This window comes from Motacilla alba, chromosome 1 (genome assembly GCF_015832195.1).
Source record: "Motacilla alba alba isolate MOTALB_02 chromosome 1, Motacilla_alba_V1.0_pri, whole genome shotgun sequence".
NCBI lineage: Eukaryota > Metazoa > Chordata > Aves > Passeriformes > Motacillidae > Motacilla > Motacilla alba.
The window spans coordinates 10974871-10991038 of record NC_052016.1 but is presented as its reverse complement, the minus strand read 5'-3'; the positions used below and the strand labels follow the sequence as shown (position 1 = coordinate 10991038).

The following is a 16168-nucleotide window of genomic DNA, read 5'->3' as shown; positions in this document are numbered from 1 at the left end:
GCATATTGTATAGTGGGCATGGTGAAATTTTAGCTTTTAAAATTGAACAGCGTGAAGCTTAAAAAAGGTACCCGGCTTAATTAAGAAGAAGAAAGCCATAAAAAAAGCTAAGTCAATGGTAACAACAACTTTTTTTTCTGTTTGCTTTTCAAAAAATACAGCTTCTACCAAATAGAAATCTTAGAAGAGAAATAGTCATTTCAAAGAATGAATTTAATGCAAGAACATTATGAATTAATGGGTGCAAATATCTTCTTTCTGTGGTACAAATGATGTGTTATACTGTGGGAGTCACACTAATGACTAATTAATTTATGACATCCATTCACCAGTAGGAAATACTGTATGCAAAATATTAATCTTGAATGATATAAGAGATGATACAGATAAGAGATCCAACAATGTAAAAGCTCAAACAAAAAATTTATTTATGCTTAGTCTTGCTAGCCAGAAATACATAGTTAAAGAAGAAGCACTTGCACTCTGTGTGTAACATGAATTCAAAGGGATTTCTGGTGACACCCAGAATATGCTGCTGGACCTTTCCAGTACAGGGCTATTCAAAACTTTCCATGATAAATTGATTTACTTTGCCCTGCACTTTGAAGCCAGCAGACAGGTGCCTGGTTTCTGTACAAACTCAGGTACTTTTATGAGACTTTATCAGAAGAACTTAAATTAGAGTAAGAAATATGTCTTCCAAATTATTACAGGAGCATCTTCCTGCCTTGCTCCAAAAGCTTTAAGTGCAGGGTTTCACCCTCATTCAGTTGGAAATGTGCCCATAATAAGAATCACATGCTCTGAAGTTTTAAAAGAACTCTCTGCATCCATTTATCAAAGCTGAGCCGTTTATAAATGATAACAAGTTGTGTCAACAGCATTGCCCAGGTTTATTAGAATAGCAGGCTGCAAATTGCTGTAAATTATTAGTAAACTAAGCAGAACACATGTGCTGGTTATTAAGACTGCTGCCTACAGTGTGCCCAGGAGTGCAGGGCAGCAGCTGGGAAATGCAGAAATCCACAAGGAGCAGAGGAACAATTCTGTGCTGGAGGTGAGGCTGGAAGCCTGATGTGGTGATTGATTTGTTAAAAAAAAACAAACAAAAAAACCTCCAAACTCCCAAGCTTCTTGTCATTCTATCACCCTGCAGAATGTCCAATCAAACAAATAATTATATTTATTACTATATTTAGTTTGTGCCATATACTTTTGCCCAGTGAAAAGTAGCTCCAGAGCAGATTTCTCAGCTCCTGTTCTGGAGCTATCTGCAGAGGGTGTTGTACCCCTGAGGTTTTATTGGCTTTAGCTGGGAATATTCAGAGTTTGCTCTCTCACACATCGATGTGATGGGCAGCTGGCACTCCTGACCTTCTCGCCCAGCCCCCCACAGCAGAGAGCAGTGCTGTGAATGCACCTGAGTGGCAAACTCACTAAAAGTCACTCACACAGAGTACAGAGAGAATTAGTAATGCACATTCAAGAGCAACACAGAAATTCCTACCTGTACAGCAATTAAATTATTGTCTCAACTGCTCCAGGAATACAAAATGTAACAAAAGAGATTTTAGCTCAGCTGTGTGCAGACTGATGCTGATGTGTCAAGTGATTTTGTGACTGCAAATCTTATTCTGACTGTACAATATGTGTGTCACTACAAAGCAGGAGCTAAACCTCAATTTATGCAGGCAGACCTTTCCTAATAGGACTGAGACCTAAGATAAACAATAATTTCTTTCTTATTGAAATCAGCAAAATGGAATTTCATGAATCACATATAAAGAAGGCATTGTTATTATTATAATTATGGCTCTTCATAACATGTGTTTTACATACCTTTTACTGGTGACTTTTAGACATATTCTGGTGGGGTTTTAATTTCTAATACTTTTCAGCAGTATGCTATGAAATTTTTTCATACCAATCCTTGTGAAACTTTGAATCACACAATTAAAAAACCAAAATTTTCTTCAAACTAATAAAACCATCTACTTAAACCGAAAATATTTGGCATGTTTCTATCCAGTTAAATGAGAAATATCTTCAACAAATTCCAAACTGACCAATGAAATGGCAAAGAGCTGCTTTGCCAGCAGGGCCCTCTAGGATGAACAAGGAAATATCCTACCAACTCTGCTCCCCTGAAAAATTCTGGAGCACTCCCCTTTTATTTTTTTTTTTTTTTTTAAGATTGCCTAATATAAAATCTTATTGATCTCCCACTTAATAACTAATGTAGGTAGATAAATTTGACTGCTAAATGTATCACTTCATTATGCAGTGGAAATATAGAAAGTGTGGCTGAAGAGGGTTGTTGGAGTATATTACTTTTCCTAGAAGATTCCACATATACATGGAGGTGTCAGTTAAATTTTTTGGTCTCAAAAAGAGAAGGTGATTTTTTATCATAAACAAAGACCAAGAATATGCTTTAACAAAAAACCAACCAACCAACCAAAAACAAAAACAAAACCCAAAAAACCAAACCCATAACAAAAGCACCCAAAGGCAGATTTAGAAAAGGCATTTAAATAAATATACATATAAGGACCGAGATAAAATTAATTTTACTACTGACAGATTAAATCCTCAAGATTTCTTTGAGATTTTCACCAAGATGTTTGAATTCTGGAGCATTGACATGCCTCGTACTGGTACATATTGAATATCCCATGGAGTACTTCCCCTGAATGAAAACCATCTAGGAAAAAAGTTTGGCCTTATTTAATGATTCACTAGAACCAGTTGTTGTACCAGGTCAGCTGCTCATTAATTAGTGCTAATGACAAATCTAATGACTTAGCTGAAAGCAGAGCACAGTGAAGTTCAGTGCAATTAGGAAGCCTCAGCTCATCCATCTCCACGACTCCTTACCAGATCATCACCCAGTGCCTCCTGGCCCTTTTGGAGCAATTCCTAACTCTGGAATTTATTAAACCTGCCAATTTATTATTGAGCTTTTTTCAGTCATCCAGCATAAACCCGGATGACTCCATTTATAATTCACTTCTGCTCTACTTTGACTGATCAGCAAATCAGAGAATTATTCAGGCTGGGATTTCTTACTTTTAGTGACGACTCCCTCCAGCCGGATGATGTTGGGGTGGTCAAACTGGCCCATGATGCTGGCTTCTCCCAAGAAGTCCCTCCTCTGCTTTTCTGTGTAGCCAACTTTCAGGGTTTTGATGGCCACTGAAATTTCCTTTTTAGAAGGCAGCTTCAGGCGCCCACTGCACACTTCTCCAAATTCTCCTAAAAAAAGAGAGTGGAAAAGTAAGGAATGCTGAAATGTGGTTATGCCGTAGGGATTCAAGGCAGAAGAATCAGCACTCAAAAAAGCCCCTGGAATTTGCTGAATACTGGTTTATCCTTTTGCAACATGCAAGAACAGAGCACAAGGAAAATCATCTTCGCATTCAAAAGAGGAAGTATTAAATATATAGAAAACTGTTGGAAGAAGACAACCCAGCTGAAATTTTTTCCAGCTTAATAATTTTTACACAAATCACATAAGAAAGCTTCAATATATTATTATGTGAGCAGCAACTGATTTTAATGCCCCTTTTCAGCTTTTCTTTTCTGAATTTTTTTTTTTTAGACATCCAAGTTAATTAAAAAAGGCCTTAATAAATGTGTTGTAGGGCAATGACCTTTCTCTGTTGCTAACCCAAGCTAGATTTGAGTAAACAACATGGAAATTAATATCACCATATCTTACCACCAGCTGCTTCATCCTCTAAGCATAGAACTGTACTATCAAGGTAATAACCACTCAAAGGAAGATATATTTTTATGTACATACATATTGCTAAAAAGCACTGACATTACTTCCTTTGATTCTAACACTGTTTGTACTTCAGGCTGCCAAGACAGGCAGCAGCTCAGAAAACAAATTTTAAAAGCTGTTACTAGTAACTAAAGGGAGTTGAGTTCTTTTCAGACCTAATTAAAAGCATTAAACTTTTGCAAGCCCAAATGACCATTATACTTTACCAGGAGTTCAAACACCAACTCCAGCTCAATACTGTCAGAGCACCACAAAATAGGAAGACCAAAGACCATCTTGAAAACAAAGGGAAGGGGGAAAAAATGCTCAAAATAAATCTTGCAGCACCCAGCTTCCAACTCCATTTTCTTGATGTTTTAATGGTCCAAAAAGCTATAACAAGCTAAGCTCTTAGAACTATTTTACAGTTACTGTCAATGGAGACTTTAGCTATGATTTCAGCCAGCAGCCCAGCAATCAATCCTTCATTTTAAAGCTGGAATCGTGTATCTGATATTTGTTTAACTTCTGGGAAGGAAAAGGTTATGGGTAATGTCCATCAACACACAGTACCATTCAGCCATGGCTGAATGATCCAGAGCCTCAGTGATTAATCAGATTCCAAAAGTACCTCAAGGCCAGCAGATACTGCAAGATAATAAAAGATGGGCTCTTACTAGCAATGAAGTTTGCTGTTGTCTATGGATATAAAGCAGGTTCACTTTCTTGGAAAAATTTCATTGGAAAGAGCTCCCCAGGCAGCCCAACTACATTAACCTATGATTTTTTTATATCCAGGGCAGCATGGATGCTCAATACATTTATCTGGTCAACACCTATAGTGACCCATGCAGTCACACCACAATTTTTCCTGCAAATTATTACTACATGATCCCAGTAAGAAATGGACTGGATCTCACCAGACACTGTTTAGGAGGAACAAGGGCTTGTGCTTGAGAGGAAAACCTGGCACTGACTGTAAGATGTGAGGATGATGGCTTTTCATACAAAGCCTTCCTGAGGCATTTATTTTTAAAATACACCCCATACATAAAGATTGAATAACCTGCCCTGCTGACTGGTGTGTCTATTTACATGTGGGAAGCTGATAGGGATTATTTAGGAGGGTTGTTCACGGCACAAAAGATGTCTCTTCAAGATATCCTAATTTCTTTTGAAAGAGGTTGTTTAGTACATCAGGGGATGGTGTTTGCTGTGCATTTAGACTCGGGAACAGTAAATGAAGATTCTGTGAAATCAGCTACTCTCTTCACTTTGCTGCAATTTAAATCTGTGCAGAGAACTCCCTCAGATTTGGAGAGGCGCCAAAGTTCAACATTTCATAAACCTTGGGAACATCAGCCATGTTCACTGGGACACTGCAAACCTTCACAGTAAGTGCAGAGACAGGTAGCCCCTGAATTTTGTGAATAAATTGATTAACAAGATGTTGTGCTACAAGTATATTTCTTCTTTGGAAGAAAAGCAAATGCTTGCTTTCTTGTTCAGCAAAGCACACAGTTAAATCCATCCCAAATCAAGAAGGTTCTTTCTTTAGTAATCTCCTACTGCCCACTTGGATTTAAACTTCTGAAGTGGTTTGTTGAACTGAATCCATAAAAATAAGTGAGTTATTTTAAAAGAAAAAAATTACTGTAAAGAAAAGTCTGAAAAAGTGGCTCCTGACCTCAATTTTCTTACGCTTAGCCTCGCACTAAAATCCCTTGTGTTTTTCTTGAGGTTCTTTTGGATAAGAATATTTCCTTATTGCATTTGTGTATGTTTTCAAAGCTATTTCAGCTCTGAAAGCCCTCTCTTCTCAGAGGCTTCTGGCTAAAGCTGTGAAAAACTGCTTGGAGCACTTCAGAATGTCGAGACTGCTTGTCTGACTTGAAGGTCTCATTACTTACGTCACACTCCAGGGCAGTTAAATGAATCCCTTCTTCTCAAATCCCTGTCTTTTTTTTTTAATAATTTCATCCACACTTGCCTTGCAAAGGACAAGGGCAGGAAGAGACCAAGTCATTCACTCAAACAACTCATTGACTCAGTAAGAGGCAGGAAATGCCTTTCTGGTTTTGGGGAGAAGTGTTCCTGAAGAAGCTGCCTCAGAGCACTTTGAATGTGAAAGCTACCACGTGCTGGGGGTGATAGCAGTGTAAAGTGATGCCACAAACTCATTTTGGGAGCTCCCAGCCCTCTGTGGCCTGATTTTCATCTGTTCTTCTGTTCCTGGCTCTTCCTGATGGCATCTCAAGCAACTGCTAAGACGAAATGTCAACTATAATGCCTTATGTGCTCCAGACTTCGTGAATTGAGTTATGGTGCCCAAAAAAGGTGTTATTACAGCTTGAGTGCAATTTTTAATGTAAAAAGCTTGCAGGAACCCACTGCCACTTGGCTCAGCTGGTTTGAGCTGGGTGCTGGTAATGCCAAGGGCCAGATTCAATCCCTGTGGGAGCCATTAATTTGAGAGCTGGACTCCACAATCCTTGGGGAGTCCGTTCCAACCTGTGATTCTCACTGCAGTGGAGCAGGGAGACTTTTAAAACACCTGATTCCTTTAGGACAAAGTCCTTTTTTGGAGCCTCTCAAAAATTTTTCCTCTGTTTCCAGAGGCCGTATTTGACAAATTTTGGTTTACTTCTTATTCTGCTGTGCATCTTGACTAAAAACAGGTCAGAACAACCAAGCTGTAAAACATGAGTTCACATGGAAAAATGGGTTTTGTAGGAACTCCTTTTCTAGATTCATGTATTGCACACAGCCCAAATTTACAAATCTTGCATTTGTGAGGCTCCTGAAAGTCTTACAAGGAAACACACTGCTCCTGGACTTAAATTTAGAGTATTCCTCCTTCTCCATCTCCACACAAATTCCTTGCTATGTGCAGTAAGCAGAGCTTTGCTGCCTTGACTGAAGATGATGGAGAACAGTGCACTCTTGTGGGGCAAAATTAAAACCAGCAAGGAACATGGATTCCACCTTTTCACAAAATAACTTCAAAGTAACAACATTTGAGTAGCTTCAGTAGGAGAGGATGAAAACTGTTCCCTTCGTTTGCTGGGTGATTCAGGAGATGCATTGAGTACAGTCTCTTGGGTTCTACACTTTTTCCAGCTGAAAATCTTTTGCTGTGCACTCGGAGTCTGTCTCTCACATCTCATGTTTTTAATTCAAACCACATACTTAGAGAGAAGCCAAAAAAATCAATAATAAAGGAACAAGTATTTTTCAATGGATTAAAAATCAATAGTACTCCTCATAAATGCTTTAATATAGGAGGAAAGGCAACACTCCATGATCTTCTGGCTCAATGAGACAATCTGCCACTTCACTTCAAGGAGCAAGCACACATCCCATCAGGAGCTACATGCTCCATTGCAAGACTCAGTGTAATGAGAATTTCTGTAATCTGGCTTCTCTGTTACAAAATCTGATCATTTCACCAGCTTGTTTCCTGTAAATCCAACAACCTGTGGCATCTTTATGGCTCAGACAACCAGTTATTGGACAGACAACCCTTTCCTCCTAAATCAATAATTCAAATCCAAAGCAATGACCGAAATCAATCCAACGGCCAAAGGTCACTGCAGCCTGATGGATGCGTGGTGACTGCTATGAAATGAGTTTGTGGTTTCACTCAAGGCATGAGTGAAAGAGTCAAGAGTCCTTTTATGGGGAAAGAGAAAAAAAAAGAAAACATCTTCACAGTTGATAACATTTTCTGTGCTGACAGATTTTAAAGAGAAGCATAGAAGTGAGGCAGAATGATCTTTCCTCTTCCAATAGTGGTGCACTCAAGTATGGGCCTGGTGTCCTTTGAAAAGCTGTCTTGCTGTCTCCTTTCTTTCAGGAAAAAAAATAAATTGTGTGCCCTTAACTTTGCACTGAAATCTGCTGTAAATGTGACCTGCTAATTTGAAGACTTTCTAGAACATTTTCTTTCCAGTCACAACTATGAACCTAAAGACATAAAACAGTATAGACACAGCAAAAATCTATCTTTAGTTCAGTATATCTGGTGGTCATTACCTGCTCCAACTACTTTATCAATGGATATATTGGAAGCATCCAGTTCCTTGGCAAATTCATGCACAGCTTGGTTGGGATCCTCATATGTGTGTGGATCTACGTAAGTTCTCAGACCTGGGAGTTTTACTGTGTAAAAACAAATTCAGAGAGAAAATGTTACTTAGACTTGAAATAAAGCTCACGAGACAACAGAAACCAAATCAATAGAAGGGAGAGGAAGGAAAGAATTTTGTTTGAAGAAGGAAATTCTTCAAACCAAACTGGTTTTTGTGGGTCTTCAGAATATTCTTACAGCATGAAACCAGACACTAATGTAGTGCAGAGAAGTGTGACAACCCATTTCAAATATCTGAAATTTACGGCAACATTTAGATGCTGCCTTAAATTAATCCTTCCAAAGTAACAAAAAAGGGGCAAGGAACAAAATGTGTTGCTATAGTCAACCTGACATGTTCTTAGGAATATATTAAGAAATCAGATTAACTCCAGCTTTTTTATTTTTTTCCCCTAAGTCCATCAACAAGATGTATAATAAGAAACTTATACTTTAAAAAAATGCACCTCTGCCTCAATCTCTCTGCCAGAACATTCAAGGATGGCAGGCAATTGTTCTGAATACAGGCTGGTTCCAGACCTTTGCTCCCCATACATCCATGTTATTGTTTTGGCCGCCTCTAGAATTTTCTGGCTAGGGATTGCTTGAAGAGATCATTCCCAACCTTTGCCTCCAACAAAAATGCTGAAAGCAAAGCACAACCTCATTCCCCCTGCCCAGCTCAAAGCCTTGCTTGTGTTTGCACCCAGTCCCTTCTGTGCCTGCCTCTGTTGTACTCATTTTACAACAGGAATATGTTTTATTAACAAAAAGTGAAATACCCAGCTTGAATTTTTCTGCTTCTGACACAAACCCTACATTCCCAGACATGTATTCCAGCTTTCCCTAACTGTACCAGTAGGTCTTGTAAAAGATATTAACTCCTTCAACAAACACTGCTGTGACCCACTCAGTAATATCCTTTCCAGCTTAGCATTATTATACTGCAGCAATTTTTTTCACTGCTAAAACAGTTAAATCTTTTTTCGCTGGGGCTGCAAAGATGGGGGAAAAAAAACCTTTGGACCGTGAGAGCACAAAATTGTTTTATCAAACAATGCAATAGCAGATGTAAAAAAAAGAAAAAAAATCATTTAAATGGGGATTTATTTGCCTCAGAATATAATCATACCAGTTATGATAACTGGGTAACACAGCAACAACAACAAAAAAATTATAAAACTGAGTTCCCAAGCTAATTGCCTTGAAAACAAAGCAAAGTAAGAGCCATGCTCCCAACACAAGGGCTGCGTGTGCACAGCATTAAAAGCCAACTGTGTTTCCTTCAAGAGCCTGATGATTACAGAATTACCTGCAAGTAAAACAAAAAGTAATTGGCTGTATATTGCTGTTGGTTAAAAGTCTTGTAAATGCTCCTTCCCCTCCATACTGAATGTACATTACAGGCCCCCTCACATCCCCAATAAAAATAACAATTAAAAGCTTCTGCACTGTGGGGTTTTTGGGTTGGGATTTTTAATGCTGACCCCAGAGGTTCCCAAGATCAGGTGATGGTGGCTGCAAGGAGAATAATCCCTTCACACCAATAATTAAGGGCAGCCTTGTGCAGTAACTGGGTTCTGTCATGAAATACAGATAATAAACACGTGCACATGTGTTAAGCTGCACTACTTTACAGCTCATTCTGTGCAAACATAATAATTTACATTTTCATTTTAACAGCACAAATTGCCCTAAAGGTAGCAAAAAAATAAAAGGCCCAGCCAGAGGAGGCAAAGGGAGAGGATCTGAGGAGGTGAAACATTTTTGTTCCTTTGAAGTAATATTATAGGATTTGTAATAAGGCTAGAGGGAATAGCTCATGGCTGGAGCCTTTTTAAAAGTAATTCAGAGTAAACTGACTGAAATAAACCAGCTGCTGTGTATAAGATGCTGAAAGTTTATGACAGCCATGGAAGTTACTTTGTCCTTTTCTTAGTTCATAGGAGCAAATGTCTTACTCTTTGGGAATGACTGTAATTTGGTAGATTGAAAATTTCAACAGCCACACACGTACATACTTACAAATTCTAACAGATAAATATCTGCAAAATCCGTAATAAATAATTTTCAAGAACTCCTAACAGACATACCAGGCCCATGATTGGCTCTGGTCTTACTGCATAGTGAATCAGCATGGCACTAGTCAGAAAACAGTACATAAATATCTAAAGCCAAATTAAAAGCAATTTAATCCACAGGAATTTAACAGCACTGCCATGTTTAAGAATAGTGATTGCAACTTTCCATTGTGTGGGAGTATGGAGAGCAAATTCTGACCTGTTATTTGTCTGTGACACTTCTTTTACTGGCTGCTTTTATTTTATAACCTCATTAAATTTGGATGATGAAGCATTAATTCTATGGGCCACATGTAACCTTAGAGATTTTTTTTGAGAATAGTTGGTTTGCAGTTGTTGGGCTGCAGCTTGTGTATCCCCTGACAGTGCTGGAGAAGGAGACAGAAATTGTGGATATTCCTGCTCTTGGCTCTCTGGAGATAAGGAGAGGCAGGAAACTTTAAAGAATAATAATTTGAACAGTCAGAGAACAGTTATTCCATTGTCACGAGGATTGGGAAGCAGCTCTAATTTCCAGCTACTGCAGGTAAATCCCTCATTAAAATGTTAATACACTTATATTTGGGGAGGGACCACATGATTATGGTACCAGTAGCTCTCTTCTTGCAAATAGCAGAGTGCCAACGTTGTGTGCAAAAAACCCCACAGTTATTAATGTTACGACATGCTAAACAACAGAAATTCATGGATCAACCATGATTTATAGGGTGTAGCAGGACACTCATCCAGAGCTGAAACAGTTTTAAAGATGAACTACTGCTTCTTATTAAACAAAAACTCATTAGACATCAAGAATTATGTGGGTGAAATAAAGGATTTTCTTGTCTTGGTGTCTATGAGGGGCATTATCTTTGCCTGTAAGGATATAAAAGTCCAAAGTACAGTGATTAAATGAAAAACCAACCAAGCAATCCTCCCATTCCTGATCAGGAATTAGGCTATCACCTTCTTTCCCCCTCAGCTTTTCTTTTTTTTTCAGTTTTTTCCAAGACTAATTTTTTTCCTGTTTTAAAGGGTGTATGGAGGAAGCTTTGCCTGTGAGCCTGCCTTCAGGATCCACAGCTCCACTATGGAAAGATGTAACAAATTTATGCATATTGCAAAGAGGATCCAGAATCAGATCATTACTATTATTTGTAGGTGAACTTTGTCAAGCAAGCAATTTTCACAGCAGCTTTAGTGTTCATCAAGATGGGTTTAATTTATTTATATTTTGCTTTGGGAAAGGAAAATATATTTCTTAGACTTTATATAATGAGGAAGTTGCAGTCGCACTCTGGATTTCACTGCAGCACAGCAGGATCAATATCACAATTCCAACCACATGCATTGTTTGAACGTAGAGATGTTTTGCTCATTACTAACCTGAACACAGATGAAAGAAGTTGAAACAAAGAATAATTGTTTGGGGAAAATCTCCTTACCCAAAAGAGAAGGGATAATTCTCTTCCTAATTTCACCTTGTTTAAGTGAGGTATGGCTCTTTTTTTCTTTTTTTTTTTTTTTAATTGAAAAATATCAGTTACCTAGGGGAGGAATTCAACAGATCTGGAAGCATTAAAAGGCTTCAGTAACTTACAATGGCCATTCCCAAAATGCAGCCTTTTCTCATCAGTGCCATGTTTAGACTTTTTGTATCCACAGAATCTACAAGCAAAGAGAAAAAAAAAATTAATACAGAGAATTTTATGTGTTAACTGCAGGTGGAAACAGAATAGAATGTTTTCCCTGCACAATTAAAAGCCTGTTTGAAAGTTTAATGATATTTACATTCTCTGTGCCCTATAGAGGCATGTGATGTTCTCAGGGAATTTGAGGAAATTGGCTAATGAGAGGATTTGTTGATTTTTGACCCCTACAGTTTAATTTTACAATTGCCTGAGAATGTGTTTATAGCATTTTTTAACAACTGCTGCATGATTTGGGCTGCTAACATGAGCGGGCTCGTTACTGACTGTAAACAGTGTTTGGAGCTCTTGGGCAGCAGACAAAGGATTGAAAAGCAGCCACACCATGACACCCCGTGTGCCACTGTCACCAGGGCCCCCCTGGGACGTGGCAACAGGAGAAAATGTGCAAATCAGACACCAGACTCACCTCCCAATCAAGACATACACCACCACTGTGAGGACAATGATGGCCACTGCTGCTGAAATGGCAATCAGCACCACCTGGCTGTTCTCACTGGAGATGGAGAAGGCTGCAAAGGCAACACAAAAACATGTAAATAAGCACACACACACACATATCCCATTGGTGGCATCAGAATTCACATGCACATAGGGGATAGACATCATTATATAGCACTTGGTCTCCTGGTAGATATTTAATCCAGAACACAATTTTTCATCAAACAAATAAATACAAGGAAAGAAAACTTAAGACTCCGGCCATCTTTGCCAATTTACCAAAGTTGTTTCTGCTACTCTCAGTTTTTACTTTTGTTAATTGTAGCAACTATTAGCAAACTGATGCTAATATATAAACATATAAATAAATACAAACACACATATCATGTATGCCATAGATACTTTATGTCATGCTCAGTAAGGAACACTTCCTTGGCAAGAAATCCCATAATCATCACCTTCACTTCCCCTTCTGTATGATGCAAAGTGCTTTTAGGAGCTAAGTGTCCCAGTTAAGCCTGACAATGTCCACATGAAGGTTGTGGAAAGCCAGGGCACGCAGGCACAGACGTCTACAGGGAAAACAAGGGTTATTTTCTGCCTTATTTTGGCTATCTCCCTGTGGAGAGATCTCCTGAGCATGGAACTTTACAAAATGAACTGTTACAAAATGACAGGATGCCTTTAGACCTTTGGTGTGAGGACCAGTCTCCAGCTACTATTTCTGGCCCACACAGGTTAAAGAGCCTCTGTTTAGGGTCACACCATTCCCATCTGTGCCTGTTACACACCCACAGCTGCACCTAGTTAGGATAACTGGGTAACACAGCAACAAACTTATGCCATTTGTTGGTCATCTGGGTCATTTTTATGCTTATTATGGAGATGTGCACCTCTGTCTCCTTCTGCAGTTCCACTTTTTCAATTTCCTCTTCTTTTGGTAACATTACTTTGCAGAGAAAACTCATTAACCTCTAAACTGTTAAATTTCTTTATCTGTGCAATCTTTATCTGTTGTTTCCTTCTTGCTGTAATTGCCCTAACTTGAGTTCTAGGTTCAACTAGAACACCAAAGCTGCCAGTCACCATAACAGCATTTTTAAACTCTTTTTTCCTAAACATGAAGCCTGTTTGCCTTTCAGAATAAAAGCTGGGGTGGAGAAGGAAGAAGTGGGGATGAAATACATAACATATCTCAAACACAGGATCAGGGTGAAAGATTTGGCTTGACACAGCTCTTTGTTTTTTTATCACACTTTCTCCCTCAGCAAGAGCCACAGTCTAGCAAAGCATCAATTCTGGCCTGAGGTAGAAGTAGGGCAGGGAATGGAAGAAAACACCACCTGTGATAGTTCTGGGATAGAACTTTCTTTACAGCCTGTTTCAAGTTTAATGATAAAACATAAAGTTATCCAGCAGCGCTACCAAGAAAGACACACCATAAATAGTTATGCAACACATTTCCTCAGCTAGAGAAGGAGTGAAAGCAGCCATTGAGATCAGTCAGAAACTGGGCAGGATGTCAGCAAAAACCTTTTGAACAAATACATACAGTCTGGGCTGGTCTCAAACTCAAACTTGCGGCTGCTGGTCCCATATCCAGCTGCAGTCCTGGCTCGGATTTGGAAGACATAGGTGGTGTCTGGCTTGAGGCCACTGATGGTCACATTGGTGCCCCTGGCTCTCAGAATTGTATAGCTTGTCTCTTGCTCCTGCTTTTGAAAAAAGACATTATCAGATTAAAACCACACCCTAAAAAAAAAAAAAAAAAAAAAAGAAAAAAAGAGGTTGTTGGTTCTAAATTACTACAAACGTCCTGGAGACCACTGGTGTATTTTTGAATATTTGTAGCCTAACAAATGCTCATGCAAACATTCATTTTCAATCATCTTTCAACAAGATACTTTAAATCATCAGATTTGATATGATGTTGTACTGTAAATGGAATATTAGACATGCTGAGTTTATGACATTTCATTAAATGGTTTTGCATCATTTTGTCCGTGGTCTGTAACACAACAAGAAAATTATTAAAAGATTATTTAAAAAAACATAAATCAGATTTGCCTACTGCACTGAACTGGAAGTTGTAATAGGCTAACTTAGACATTTTAGGGCCCTGCAGAGCTGTTGCAGGATGCAGTTTTTACTGCCTCACATTTTACAAGACAGTGGTTACCTCTATAACAGTCAGAAGGGAAACCCCACTCGGGCTCCTCAGCTCAGCAAAAAGGCAGATTTAACTGGTTTTCTATTATGTTATAAAAACTATGAGATAGTTGTGTCCATTCTCATTTGGACAAAACCACACTGAACTCAATCCTGGACTATGTTCATAACCCCTCTCTGCTTAATACTCACCTATGTCTGACATAATGTTTTTTATATAAAATAAGAGGAGGACTGGTTTGTAATTTGGTAAGTTTGGATACACTTCACACTGTAAAAAGCTAATCCTGATAAAAGTATGTGTCTGTCCCACTGTAAGCACATAATCTTAACATCTAAGCATGCATTTGGGGCCTGAGGTACTGCTTATTTTACTAAAGCCATCTTGCACCAAAAGAGCATTTTTGGCTTCCTAAACATGGCAGCTGGAACTGTCTCAGGAAAAAAAAAAAACTTGGCCAGCAGCCACACATGTGGGAAACTGTGAGAATCTCAATTGTTTAGGTTCCCCACCATGAACTTTTTTTCATTCTGGAGGTGGTGGGTATTTCACGTGATGTCCTTTTGCTTTGAGCACCGTGCAGAACACTGCAGCCATTGAATCCTGCTGGGCTGAAAGCGGCAGCCCAGCGCAGGCACGTGGGATGCAGAGCATCTCACCTAATCCTCATCATGCCTCATGGCATTGCATTAGCTGGTGAGGGGCTGACATTTCCACTCTGACAACACTGCAGTGCCAGTGCACGAGCTCAGGGGTTGGAAAATGCCCAACACACTCATTGCCATTTCACCTCCACGTGTGAAGTTCAAGAGACTGGAGTTGTTTTAGTGTGTTTGCTCTGCTGTCTGCAGGAATAGAGTCAGGATATTCTAGGTTAGTAGGTGAACATCAGAAACTGCTCACTTTGGTGCTAAAGAAGCCTAAGTGCCCTGTTCTTGGCAGTACTTTGATATAGAGAAACAGAAACATTTACACCATGGTCAGGAAAATTGCCAGAATCTCCACGTAGTATTCAACATTATGCTCATGAGAAATCACAGTGAAAGGAAAGAAAAAAGGAAAAAAAAAATTAAGAAAACAGAAAAAGCAGCTAAGCCTGTGCCTAAAAGTTACCATCCAGAATCTAAACCTCAGACAGGGTGAGCTGGACCCAGTCCTCAAAGAATGACTATAAAAATGTTGACCATGGCCCATTTTCTTTGCACAGTAAAAATAAAAAAGGAAATCAGCATTGGACCTCCTCAGAGTTTCCCAATACTTCTATAAAAAGTTCTCTGTTCTAAATTCAGGAGAGCAAATTTACAGGAAGACACTGTAAAGAGCTAACAGGCTTGTGTAAAATTATTCATTTTTGAACTAACAAAGGCCTAGTATTATAATTTGCAGGCTTTCCTTATCTTGTCATTCAGTTGGATGTAGGCAACTATTTTAATTTCAAAGACATAATAATCTTGTCTTTAAAACACAACATCTTTTGTGTATGCTATGACTGGACATTCATTTTGATCTCGCTTCAGGCTGCTTTTATGAAATGCAAACATTTCCTTCTGGTGCAGATACATACGTGCAAGGGAAAACACAGTCATGGCCCTGTCTGTTAATAATCCACATTGGAACTTGGAAAATAAACCTTTAAAACAATGGTATGGAGGATGTCATGGTATCTCAGTTTATGGGAAGCTTTTTACACACATATTTTGTAAGTCATTTTTTATGTTAGTAGTAATCAAATCAGTGCAACACCACATAAAAGCCCAAGTTTATCTTTCTTGGGGATAAAGCAAAACTTCAGAGATACAGCACTTGAGCTGCCATAAGCAGAAGGAATACACAAAAAGGAGAGTCAGTCCTTGCCAAGCAGAACTTCATCCAAACACTCTGAGGATAAAT

The 16168-nt window shown here is 38.8% G+C and overlaps 1 protein-coding gene across 2 annotated transcripts in view; it reads right to left on the bottom strand.

Moving 5' to 3' along the window:
- The window catches only part of EPHA3 (EPH receptor A3), a 181626-nt gene that overhangs the window by 28860 nt on the left and 136598 nt on the right, over positions 1 to 16168 (bottom strand). Inside the window, exons 7-11 of one of the 2 annotated variants that reach the window (XM_038127806.1) lie at positions 13661 to 13823; positions 12077 to 12179; positions 11559 to 11626; positions 7805 to 7930; positions 3070 to 3255 (exon numbers count right to left, since the gene is read on the bottom strand). In XM_038127806.1, the coding sequence (XP_037983734.1) occupies positions 3070 to 3255; positions 7805 to 7930; positions 11559 to 11626; positions 12077 to 12179; positions 13661 to 13823 (646 nt within the window). The remainder of the gene's footprint in view (positions 1 to 3069; positions 3256 to 7804; positions 7931 to 11558; positions 11627 to 12076; positions 12180 to 13660; positions 13824 to 16168) is intronic. The other variant, XM_038127814.1, reaches the window with a different exon arrangement.